The 12,624-nt window shown below is 33.0% G+C and overlaps 2 protein-coding genes across 2 annotated transcripts; one reads left to right on the top strand and one right to left on the bottom strand.

The window, feature by feature from the left end:
- The first annotated feature begins 2,521 nt into the window (after nt 1–2,521).
- Nucleotides 2,522–6,956, top strand: LOC111807983 (protein REVEILLE 6). The gene is made up of 8 exons (XM_023693732.2): nt 2,522–2,876; nt 3,639–3,696; nt 3,911–4,034; nt 4,129–4,296; nt 4,583–4,687; nt 5,461–5,570; nt 5,731–5,790; nt 6,451–6,956. Exons 1-8 carry the CDS (start codon nt 2,674–2,676, stop codon nt 6,556–6,558), a joined length of 936 nt encoding a protein of 311 aa, XP_023549500.1. The 5' UTR covers nt 2,522–2,673; the 3' UTR covers nt 6,559–6,956.
- A 1,596-nt stretch (nt 6,957–8,552) lies between these two features.
- LOC111808664 (putative polygalacturonase) lies at nt 8,553–10,689 on the bottom strand. The gene is made up of 5 exons (XM_023694780.2): nt 10,210–10,689; nt 9,970–10,090; nt 9,631–9,805; nt 9,393–9,463; nt 8,553–9,310 (listed from the first exon to the last, which is right to left on the bottom strand). The coding sequence occupies exons 1-5, from the start codon at nt 10,480–10,482 to the stop codon at nt 8,604–8,606; spliced, it is 1,347 nt and encodes a 448-aa protein (XP_023550548.2). The 5' UTR covers nt 10,483–10,689; the 3' UTR covers nt 8,553–8,603.
- Nucleotides 10,690–12,624: the final 1,935 nt, after the last annotated feature.

The following is a 12,624-nucleotide window of genomic DNA, read 5'->3' as shown; positions in this document are numbered from 1 at the left end:
TAGATAAATGCAAAAAAACATGGGTGAGAAGTAAAGATAGAAAGATCATTTCTTTGAGTGATTGGAGGAAGTCTAGAAAATCTCGAGTCAACCAACATTCTAGATGGTTCGAGAAAATACGAACTTTTCAATACGATTCAGTTATGCTTTGAAACTATATATATTTTTTTTTTAAACCTTTGAACACGACAGCTAACGTGTAATAATTGATTGACAAACATGACATCATTTATAAATTCACGCACTTTAAAGTATGATGACTAAATCGTTACATATTAAAGTTAATAAACTAAATTGGTAAAAAAAAAAAAAAAAAAAAATTAGATAATTTCATAAGTAACATTTTTTTTTTCTCAAACTTCTTACTTTTTCTATTCATATTAATGTAACAAACTACTAAATTAAGGCTACAAATGAATAAAAATTAATTATGCTTAATAATAGTTAGAATAATTCCTTCCATTTATGACAATAATTAACATAATTATAATTATGGAAGAGCTATGTAACGATCGAAGCTCAAGCCCACTACTAGCCGATATTGTCGTTTTTGGGCTTTCCCTTTCAAACTTCCGCTCATAGCTTTAAAACAAAGGTTTCCACACAGTTCTCTTGTCCTCAATCAACGTGGGACATCACAAGCTAATTGAGGAAGATTTAGAGAAGAAAATAGAGGTAATTATGTAAAATCCATGAATGTTTCTATTTGAATCAATCAACGTGAGTATAGTTTAATAGATAAAGTTTCAATTATTTTGTTTAAAGGTTAATGGTTCGATCTCTCGTTCCGAGTCTCTACTCTATCTCAACATCTAAAGAGACCTTAAAGTTTTAAACAAACATACTAAAAGAACTTGGATTTGTCGGTGGAAATCGTCTTATTATCTTAATATTAGATAATTCACAAAGTGTAGCTCAATGGCAACGTTCAATCATCCAAATGATTTCATTTTGTTCGTAAATGAAAACTATCCATTTAAAGTTTTTAACGTAAATGATTATTAAATGATATCAGATAATGACACCCCATTAAAAAAAAAAAATAATTATAAAAAAAATAAAACTCTCAACCAATAACTAATCGACAGCAAATCAAATAAGGCTAAAAATAAAAGGAAAAAAAAAATATAAATCAAATAAGGAAGTGAGCCAACGGTCAGGCGACATCTTTGGGCAGAGGATAGATAAAAGAGAGAAATAGAACGGTCAAGAATGACAAAAGCAAGGTCAAGGGTAAAAAGGTCAATTTACCATAAAAGTGATTATTTATTATTTTTTTTTTTTGGAGATTATGGAAATAATTTACTTTCCTTTTGAGAAGATAAAAATGTTGGGATATTTGGATTTGATGATTGCAGAACTCACGAGAAATTCTACATGGGCTCCACCCCCCAAAAAAAAAAAAAAAAAAAAAAAAATATATATATATATATATATTATTTTTATTTTGACAAAATAAAATATATTAAATTCTAGTTTCCAATGCATATGAATTTATTAAATATATTATCATCAAAATAGTTAATTGAAATTAATTAATTAATTAAAATTTAAAGTCCAAAAAGTAGCACTCCTAAAATATTTAGCAAATTAATTGCATAAAAAAGTTATTAATTAACATCCAATGATAGTCTTTTAACCAATTAAATAATTATATTTTAGAAAATAACTTAAATAGTAAAAATATTAAGGAAGATGGAGGATGAATAATATTATAACATTAATTAATTATATTTAGCTTTTTTTCTAGAGAGCTTCATTTAATCTATTATTTAAATACAAATTATATTCTCGGTTTTTGTTTTTGCCCTCCATCCTATCTCGACCCCTTATTCTTTGTTCGAAGATTTTATAATTTTATTTTATTCTTCCCTTAATTTTTTTAAATTTAAAAATTATATATAAATATATATACAACTTTAAAACGTTAATTTTTTCAAAACTATAAAATTGTATAATATTTAGGTAATTACATTTTATGTTTTAGAAAATTTAAAATTTGTTGGTAAAAAAAAAAAAAAAAATGACACGTGAATGGGAAAAATTACTTTTTAAGTAAATAAACCAAAGAAAAAAGAAAAGGAGGTTAAAAGTAGGGGAGATTTTATGACACGTGTCGAATCCTCGTTACTTTCGAATTCAACCTCCCACGTTATAACCGACTTTCCCTCTCATGCATCAGATTTTGTTCGCTGAATCGCGGACCAACGTAACGCCATGTGACTTATTTATATATTTATTTATTTTTATAGAATTCTGAAAACAGATTTTTTGAATAATAAATAATATTTCTTAAAGCTAATTATACTCAGTGCCACAAACAAAAAAAAAGAAAAAGTAAGAAAAAAAATAATATTTTACGAAGTTTTTCCATTCTGAATGCCACGTTTCGAGCATTGATTCGTTGTTTTCATGGACCTAACTTAAAGCAACCGCAGAGGATAGAAACTCCAGTTTATCTATAAATTCTGAAACCGCCCTTGGAACAGCCGCATTTTATTTCAATCCTGTTATCGATACAAATTTTTTTATATTTTTATTTTTTTATTTTTTCGTAATTAAATAATAAAAATTATTATTATTATTATTATTATTATTATTTATTTCTTCTTCTTCTTTGTAAGAACCTGAATCTCTTCCCCTTCTACTGCTTCTGCTTCTGCTTCATCTTCTATGGTGTCTAATAACCCGAATCCGTCCGAGGGATTCTACTTGGATCCATCGGGAATGGCGTTGCCAGGGCTGGGGCCGTTTACCACCACCATGGCCGCGTCAGAGGATTTGTCCAAGAAGATTCGTAAGCCCTACACAATTACCAAGTCTAGAGAGAGCTGGACTGAGCCCGAGCACGACAAGTTCCTCGAAGCTCTTCAGCTGTACGTTTTTCATCCTTGTTGCATTCAATTCTATTGGTTTCTTTCTCGTTTAGGGTTTTCGAATTTGATGCCTGTTTCTCTTCGTTCTGTGTGGTCGATTTCGTTTTGTGATTTCATTTTTTTTAGGTGGATCTTGGTGGCAAAGGAAATGTTGAAAATGTGGGGAATTGAATGCTAGTTTTGGGGTTTAGTGGTGGAATTGATGTCGTGGTAGGTGTGGAAATTAGTTATGGGTGGTTTATGCAAAAATTTTGGTAGCTGTGATTGAGATGGAAATGGTAGGGGTTTGAGTAGGGTTTTGATGGGGCGAAGGGCTGATCCATCTGGTTTTCATAAGTGTTTCAGAAATTCTTTAATTAGAAGTTTAGGAATTCACCACTTTGTTTATGACTCTTCTTAATTAGTTTAACTGCTTCGGCTATACTAGTAGCTAATATGGTCCCTGATCCCAACTGATAATTGATCCTGCTCGGTATTAGCCATTGGTGAAGTTCTATAAGCAAGAGGATGTTGGTGGAGTTGGTATTTGGCACAAGAAAAGGTGGAGAAGCGAGAAATAATGGGGTTTCTGGGTTGTTAATGGAGGAGAACATAATTTGTGACTCAAAATTCTTTACTGATGATCTATGGCTTGTCCGTTTAAAATTTGAAAAAAGAGAAACCAAGTGGGTTGAGAACTTAATTGTGGTTACTACTTGTTCTTAGCTTTTCTTGACATATGCCTTGATTATGATTCTTTATTATTTTTGTAACTATATCCAGATTTGATCGTGATTGGAAGAAAATTGAAGCTTTTGTTGGATCGAAAACTGTTATACAGGTAATTGATGCCAGATCCCTGTTATTTTCGACGTACTTTCTTTGGGAGTGTTGAGCTCTTATCATTAGAAAAATTGGACTTGTCTTCGATTCAATTAAATTTTTCATTAATTGGGCAAATTCCTTAAAAGAAACCTCATTTAAAGGAGGTTTGTGCAATTTTCTGTATACATTTTAATTTATGAATGACAAACTAAGAGAATGACGCCCCGCAGATACGTAGTCATGCACAGAAGTACTTCTTAAAAGTTCAGAAAACTGGAGGTGGTGAGCATTTGCCTCCTCCACGACCAAAAAGGAAGGCTGCTCATCCATATCCTCAGAAGGCTTCAAAAAATGGTTAGTCCCCCCCACCTCTCTTCAATGTGTTTGATATCACTACATTATGTTGTTCTAACAGTGGCTCACAAATCTCATTTGTACTATTTGTCAGTTGCCATGCCTTCTCAAGTGCCAGGGTCATTTCAGTCCACGTCTCCTCTACTTGAACCTGGATGCACCATAAGGCCAGATTCATCTTCAATACTTGCACGTCCGGCACCAGGTGGAGCTGTACCTTCTTGGCCAGTGAACTCTGTCCAGCCACTCAATTCATCACAAGGTATCAAAGGCTAAATATTAGATGCTCTGAAATCATGAGTTTTTTCATGGCTTCTTACATATAAGTTAGTCACACTGGATAAGATGCATGTAATTAGGTGCCTTAAACACCTAGCATGTTGTCATCTGGGCTGCCATGCATGGAAAAAAATGGAAGTAGAGGAATACGAGGGTTCCTAGGATGCAGGCGTATGAGGATCATTTAAAGTTCTTCCTGTCTCTGATTTCTAAAAACTGCTTATAAGTTACACATGTAACTTTTTTGTTTGGTTTATATGTGTATGCAGTGCCAACAACAGCAAATAATTGTTGCAGTAGTACTGAAAGCCCTTCAAAAGCATGCCCTCTTGTTGAAACAATTGATCAAGGAAGTAACACTCATTCTTTTAGAGGTGATCCTCTCATTTATTTGCATGCACTTCAAATTATTTTATTTTATTGCAAATAGTTTGAGATTGCTTTGAACTTATTCAATAAAAAATCGTGGATGCATATCCTTAGTAGTTATGTCAAGGAGCTCATTAGCTAGTTTGAAGTTCTTAATTGTTACTCTTCATGGAATAGGATACTAATACATGAAATCTCAGTTTATGTATTTTAGGAATCAGAAATCTGGTTTGTGTTAGTCAATCCATAACATATCCATACATGCTTTTAGAAGCATATTGAGGCATAGTCTGGAGAATAGATGTAATCCTTATATATTCTCACACTTAAAGCACTTGATCATAATTATGATATTGCATCATTCATATTATGTTGTATAATTTCTTTGAACGATTCAAGATCTTGATCAAGGTTTGTGTTACAGAATAGTGTACAATCTCAATTCCCACAAAAGAGAATTCCGATTCGTTCATTTTTCAAAGGCCTTCTGTGATTATTATTGGCATGTAATTGACACTTATATCATGTGTAGGCCAAAAAAGAAAAAAAAAAACAATATATATACAACCCGACTTTTCCTCGGAATTTTGGAGTTGGACAATATCTGTGAACTCTTGTGTTATTGTTTTAGATCACTACGACTTCTATGAGCTTTTTCTAGTTTTGCTAGTGGTATAAGTTCCTATGGAATTGTTTTAATGATTTTAGTGAATCTTCAATCCCTATTTCCTGTGTCTTATTGTTTTTCATGATACTTAAATGCCCTTTTGTTGTGCAGTTCTGCCAGATTTCACACAAGTTTACAGCTTCATTGGCAGTGTCTTTGACCCAAATGCTTCAGGTCATCTGCAAAAGTTAAATAGGATGGACCCAATTGATGTTGAAACTGTATGATTTACACCTTTCCTTTCTACTTCATAGCATTGTTGCTTTAGTTGAATAAAGATTTTGTGTGCATTGCCTATTTCATTCTTATAAGAACAGCTGTAGTTTAAAAATATATCATATATACATGGTTAACTAAACAATAATCATTCCCTCCATGTAGGTTCTGCTGTTGATGAGAAACTTATCCATCAATTTGATCAGTCCTGATTTTGAGGATCATGTAAGTACCAATTATTCTTTGTAGTTTTTGTCCCCACTTTTGTGTTTTCTGGGTGGAAAAAAAATGCTTTAATAGACAATGTGAAGTAACAAAAGTTTAGGTACCTTAAAGATTTTCTTATCCATTTGATTTTATGCGTATTGTTTCGAGGGGTCATATCTAGGCTGCGAGCTGTGGACGTTCTAGTAGGGTTTCTACCAAACTGGAATGTTTGGACACTTGAGTTAGGATAAAAACTTCTGATTTTTATATGTATAACTTCAGACTCATTCTCATTTAGTAAATCAGGTCAAGTTTTTATTTTGTTTATGACCTTGAATAAGTTCTGTTCTGTAGGTTGTACCCTGTGTAAGCTTGAGTTCTGAGGTCAATTTTCATTTTAAAATGGTTGGACTGGAAAGAGAACACACACATAAAACTAAGGCAGCATTTGGAAATATTTTGATCGACGTTTCTTGTGATAAACTGCGATATCTAGTTATTTTACATGAAATTCTGATTCTGCATCTTAAACCTCTTGTGTAAACAGTAAAATGTGACTACTATCGACCTCTTCTTTTAGTTCTCATCAATGTCATTTTAATGCACTCATTAGTGTAATATGATTTCCTTCTAGAAACATATTTGCTTATTATGCTCTTCCTATTTTTCCCTTTGCAGAGGAGGTTGCTCTCATCCTATGAGATAGATTCGGGGCCAATTCGGCATGGCGATATGGATAAGGCCATCTATGTCGATGATCATAAACCCAAATTGGTAGCCAACTAGTTGGCACAGGAGGAGGTGATAAACAGCATGCTGCTATTCGAACAGAATACCGACCGATGCTGAGGGATTGCCCGAAAATAAAAAGCATGACGACCCCAAAAAAGAAAAAAGCTTGCCAAGTATGTATGCCTTATGCAATGTTGTGAGGTCGCTTGCATTATATATATACTTTTTTATGTGCTCAGTTATTTTGATGCATCTTTTGTATATAACATAGCCACAAAATCGTGTCCTGGCCTTTGTTTGTATAGAGATGGAGAGCCCTTGAAATAGTGCTGTATAGCCCTTAGGTAGGGAAGCCCTGTATTCGAGTTTTGGCAGTTAATTTGTAAACGGTTTTGTAAACTTTTAGTCCTATGATCAACTTTTGGATTACAAATATTTCTTAGTCAAAAGCATTCCTGGAGTGGAAGTTTTGTGATAAATATTGTTCTTAATCTCAAGAACTAGTTTAGATGTGTAGAAAGGCACGTGAAATAAATGTTGTAAATCGAAATAATCTAGTGTATAGATAAGGTTCGATGTCTTATTTTAGTAATACTATTGAGACGGCTCATTTTGTCGGCTCATTTTGTCATCGTTAAAAATGATTTGATCTAAATTGTTTAGGTGGAGGGAGACATGTGAATTGGGATGTCTTATTCAATGTGTTCCTATAAAACTTAACTATGAGACATTTAAAACTTCCTATACTTTACATAATGATCACATACGACACGATCTTAATCTCGAGTAAGTTATGAAATGTTATCCTTTGATTTGAATGGGTGAGAGTGGTTTTTGTAGTCAATTCACTACACCTACTATTTTGCGGACTTGACCAAACAGAGAGTTGGAAACATAATATAAGATGGAATTCACTTCTCCCATATCGAGGTAAGTAGATGAGTCGGGACTTGAACTATGAGGCCCCACCCTCTCACGGGTTTGAGAGAGACTTAACTTATAATTAGACCATAAACAAATCGTTCATGAGAATCAATAGTACATAAGGTATAAGATATAAGGTAATACGGACTTTTGATTCAACTATAATTATGAATAATCCGTGGAGAACTGACTTGCTTATAATAATTATATCTATGGATACAACTTGTTCTATTGTGCAAACTTATAGTTAATGAATGAAATTGATAAATTAATTTTGTATCATTGAAGCTTATCATTTGTAGGTCAATAAGAAATTCACACTAAATATATATACGATAAGAATATATTTAATTTTGAATGTTCAAATTACTATTTAATTTATTAGATATATTAAATATACAAACGATAAAATTATATTTAATTTAAAAAATTCTCAAAATAATATTTAATATACTATATATTAAACCTAAAAGCGAAAAAGATAATTACGTAAAATACATTAAATAAAAATATATATTTGAAATTTAAATATGATTTAAATAAGATATTATATTTAAATATATAATATATTTAAATATATTATTATCTCACATACTTTTATTTTTTTCTCAAATATTTGGAATATTCTCCCAAGAAATTTAAACTAATGTTGGTCTTGGGTTAAAAGGCACGTGTAAGAATGAAAAAGTTCCATAGTCAAGAATAAGTTCCAAATCTTGTGGAGGAAGTTCAGCCAAGAAACTTTCGCGATTTCTACAATGGTACGATCAGCCAAGAAACTTTGCGATTTCTACAATGGTACGATCTGTATTCATTTTAGTTTACATGTTTTGTTTTAATTTTTAATAAAATTAAACGCTTTTGTGGTGCAAATGAATGATTCATTCTCCTTACCTCGTCGGTGGGCATTGCTCGCTTTTGTGGTGCAAATGAATGATTCATTCTCCTTACCTCGTCGGTGGGCATTGCTCGTTGGCCACCAGCAACGGCCAATGATGGGTAGTGCTCCTACTTGTCAACTATGATGGAGGTAAAGGTAGATAGATTCAGAGGGGTAATGACACTTCTTATTTTTTTGTTTATAAATTTGTAAGGAAAAGACATTTTTTCTATATCTTCTTTAAATTTTTCATTATCATTTATTCCATAGAATTAAAAAAAAAAAAAAAAAGCCTTTACTTTAAGGTCGGAATTTCAAGAGAACATGACTTCAATTGAACCTTCTCAATCGGCAGCTGATCCTCAGGAAAGTCACATCCATCGCTTTTTGCTGCCTTAGCCAGTGGAGCACATGGCAGCGGATCCACATCGCTACTAAATCCCTCAACATTCGTACAGTTCCACTGCAACTTTTTAGGCGTCGCCGACAATCCAATCTTCACATTCGAAATACATATATCTGTGAATGGATCTCCTGAAATCCCAGCCAAATTTGCCGACATATTAACATTCTCGGCCACCACGTCTCTGTAATTAATGTTCTTAATCACTGGCAACGCCGAAGGATCAAACTTGTCATCTGCATGCGCTTTGTAGTCTCCAGTCATCCAAAAGACGTACTTCATTGTGGATAGAAACATTCTTCGAACGAAAATGTCCTTGACGAAACCGCCTCGTCCGCGAGCAGTTTTGATTCTGACGGCAGCCTGTGTGTTGATTGCAGTGACATTTTCGATCCTGACATTGCGGATTCCGCCAGACATTTCGCTACCAAGGGCGATAGCTGCAGAATCTGGTGAGATACAAGTGAGGTGGCGAATGACAAGGTCCTCGGTTGGCATTCCGAACTTGATACCGTATTGGTCCCATCCGCTCTTGATGGCGATGCAATCGTCACCGGAGACAATGTAGCAATCTTCGATTCGAGTGTTGGAACAGGAATCTGATAAATTGAATGGAGAATTAGGGAGAGGATTGACGAAATAAAGAACCCTAAGGTTTTGAAGGGTGAAGAAGAAGGGAACCTGGATTGATTCCGTCCGTATTGGGTTCGGTGACTGGAGCCAAGATTGTGAGCCCTTGGATAATCACATTTCTGAGTTTTGGTCGAACCAAATTAAAAATAAATAATAGTAATAATCATAAAATTTTAAATCATTTTTAGTGGTGAGTAATTTGAATCTACAAATTTTAACTTTCTTTTAAGCATAATCCTACAATACAAGAATAACGAGACTGCGTGAGAAAGTGGAATAGTCAAACCTGCTATAGATCGGATGGACGAACCAAGAAGGGGAGTTGATCAAAGTAAGATCTGAAATCTGGATTTGATCAGAGTACATGATCTCGATCATATATGGCCGTGTTACCTTGAGTTCCTCTTTGTGAAACTTTTCCCACCAATAAGATCCCTGCCCGTCGATTGTACCGTTGTTACCTACACCATGTCACCAACCCAATTTTATTTCTCTATAATTATTTTTCTAATGTTTTCCTTTACCTTAACTTTTTTTTATTTAATTTTGATAGCACAAAGTCTATAAGATTATAATTTTTTTAAAAAAATTACAATGTTAAGACCTAAGAAAAAGAAATAATCACCCGTGATGACCACATCGGTCAGATTAGTTCCAAAGATGAGGCTGCTGTACCGTCCACCAGGAGCATCTCTTCCCCTCCCATAAGATGGGAGAACTTCTACAAGTGGCCATTCTAATTCATTCTGCATAGTTAATTATAACGATCCAATCTAATTAATTTAACTTCGATTAAGGATTAAAATTCAAATCACCATTCCTAAAGTTGTTAGCTCTGAAAAATAATATACTCCATAGTTCGAACCTGGGATGCAAGAAGTTTAGCTTCTTTATCGATAAAAAGTGTGAAATGGCTGGTCAGATTAAAACTTCCGGTCAGCCATTTTCCTGGCGGCACAACCAATTGAGCACCGCCATCTGCTGCCAATGTGCTGAGATGTTCAATTGCTTTCCGGAACGCTTGAGTGTTTGAAGTTACTCCGTCGCCAACGCCGCCAAACTCTGTCAGCAATGCCGAGTGTTTCCGACAACTAATCGCCTGAAATGTGAGAGAGTTGGAACTCAGATGCGGATTCATGGCGTCCACGGTAGCTAAGCTCACCAATGCCAGTAAGATCACAACCGAGATTCTCGTAACCTGCAGAAAAAAAAAAAAATCAAAGATGATTCAATTTTGTTTTTGTTCCTCGAAAAAATAATGCTAGAAACAGCCGTTGGGTTTATGGATTCATATTTGTATTGGTTACATTTTCAAATTTTCTCGAGAAAAGTGAGGTCCACTAAAAAAAATCTTCAATAAACTAATCTGGAAAAGAAAAACTAATGAAAAGTAGAAGAACGGGGCCAACCGCACCCGATCAATTCAAAGAAAACAAAGAACCAAAAGGAAATTCAAAAAGAAAGAAGAAGAAAAATTACATTGGTTTTTGTGGGTTTTCGAGGAAGATCCATGATGAATTATATTTTTGAGTTTATGATTTTTAGATCAGGACAATCGATTTTATAGAACAATTTAGGAATTAAAATAGGAAAGGAATTTATTACCCTGAAACGGTGGGATTTACATAGAATATTAGTTGATCTGAAAATAAAAAGAGTGAAAGCATTTTAAATTTGGCATCGTTTGTTTTTTTTTTTTGTTTAACTTGTTCTTATGAATATTAGGGTGTTAAAATAGTTTTTTTTGGAAGAACGGGATCAAACCGAGGCAACTAAATCCATATTTAAAAACAAATTATCAGACATTTTCTATAGTTAGATTAAGCTGAATTCATTAGTTAACGAGTTTATTGGATTGAAAAGTTTACCCTCCAAACAATTAAATTCGATCTAAAACATGTTCAACGGTTCTTTGTTTAATTTTGAATAATAATTTTTTTTTGATTTGATTAGCATTTAATTAGATCAATTATTTTTTCATTCATGGTAGCAAATGAGATTAAATATTATTAGATGAAATCTCTTGAATTTGGTAAGTATAACTCAATATTAATCAATTTATTCTTTTGATATATTTGTTAAAGTTTTCTTTTTATATTTCTTTCTTTATTAAATTTTTTTCTTAAATTATATTTAAATAAATTATATTTAAATCCTAGTGAAATATGACCATACAACTATTTAATATAAAGTCTATTATATAATATAGAAGTTCACTTTTTTTTTTTTTTTTTGTTATATAGAGTGAATATATAGGTTATTACTCGAACATGATCCTCTAGTAAGTCAAGTACATATTGTTTACGATTGTACTAATACTCTTGAATTTTTTTATACAATTGATAATATTAAATTGTAAATAAAATAATCAAAATTATTATTAAAAATTAAATAATAAATTACGGCTTGAGGACATAAATCTCAATCGTAAAACCATTCTACATAAATGAAACAAGGATACATAAGTTCATAACTTTACATATAAAACTTATTCTCAATATTGCAGTTCTAATCATGTTTAGATGCACAAAAATTAAAGCATGAAGTCAAGCAAGGTGTTTACATGTCTCGAAGTAGTGAAATGGCTCATATTTAACGTATAAAACATGTTTGGGGTAAGTTTAAACTTAATCGGGTCAAACAATCATCCCAAGTTAATCTCATGATTTGTGTTTTAAAACATACTCAAGTCTATCGTAACTGTAATTAGAAGTTCTAAGCAATTCATGTATTCCCACGAGTAATGTCAATATGGTTACTTGTTTAAACATACTTAGAACCTCACCTAGTTCCAATTTGCATTTGAGTTCTAGCCATGGACTTAGTCGTATACCATTAGATAACTTTTTAGCAGGGCACCTAACTTTCCTATGAGACTTGCACGTATTTTGTAAAGTCGTTGAGGCCCCGTTCATTGCTTAAGATAATTGAAGCCTTACTCAACACTACTTTCACAAGCTGCACTATAATACCAAAATATTAGCACTTTGGCACATCTCTAGAACTTGTTCATTTCCGAAATAGTGTTGGTAGTGTGTAGGTCTCGACATTCAAAGGCTGAGAGCACATCAAGCCAAGAAGGAAAACCAAATTAGCTTGATCCTCATCACATCTTCCATTCAAACTCTTTCTAAACTTGTTGGAATTTCGACGTTTTATAGGCTTTTAAGTACTAAACTTGCTTGTTTGCACACTTGTACGCTACTGTCCAACATTCAAAATGTAACGACTCTAGATTTTTACTAACCTAAAATCGCTACCGCTACCGTATACATAACAT

This window comes from Cucurbita pepo, chromosome 13, assembly GCF_057944985.1.
Source record: "Cucurbita pepo subsp. pepo isolate OVF chromosome 13, ASM5794498v1, whole genome shotgun sequence".
NCBI classification, from domain to species: domain Eukaryota; kingdom Viridiplantae; phylum Streptophyta; class Magnoliopsida; order Cucurbitales; family Cucurbitaceae; genus Cucurbita; species Cucurbita pepo.
This window is presented reverse-complemented; position numbering and strand designations above follow the sequence as displayed.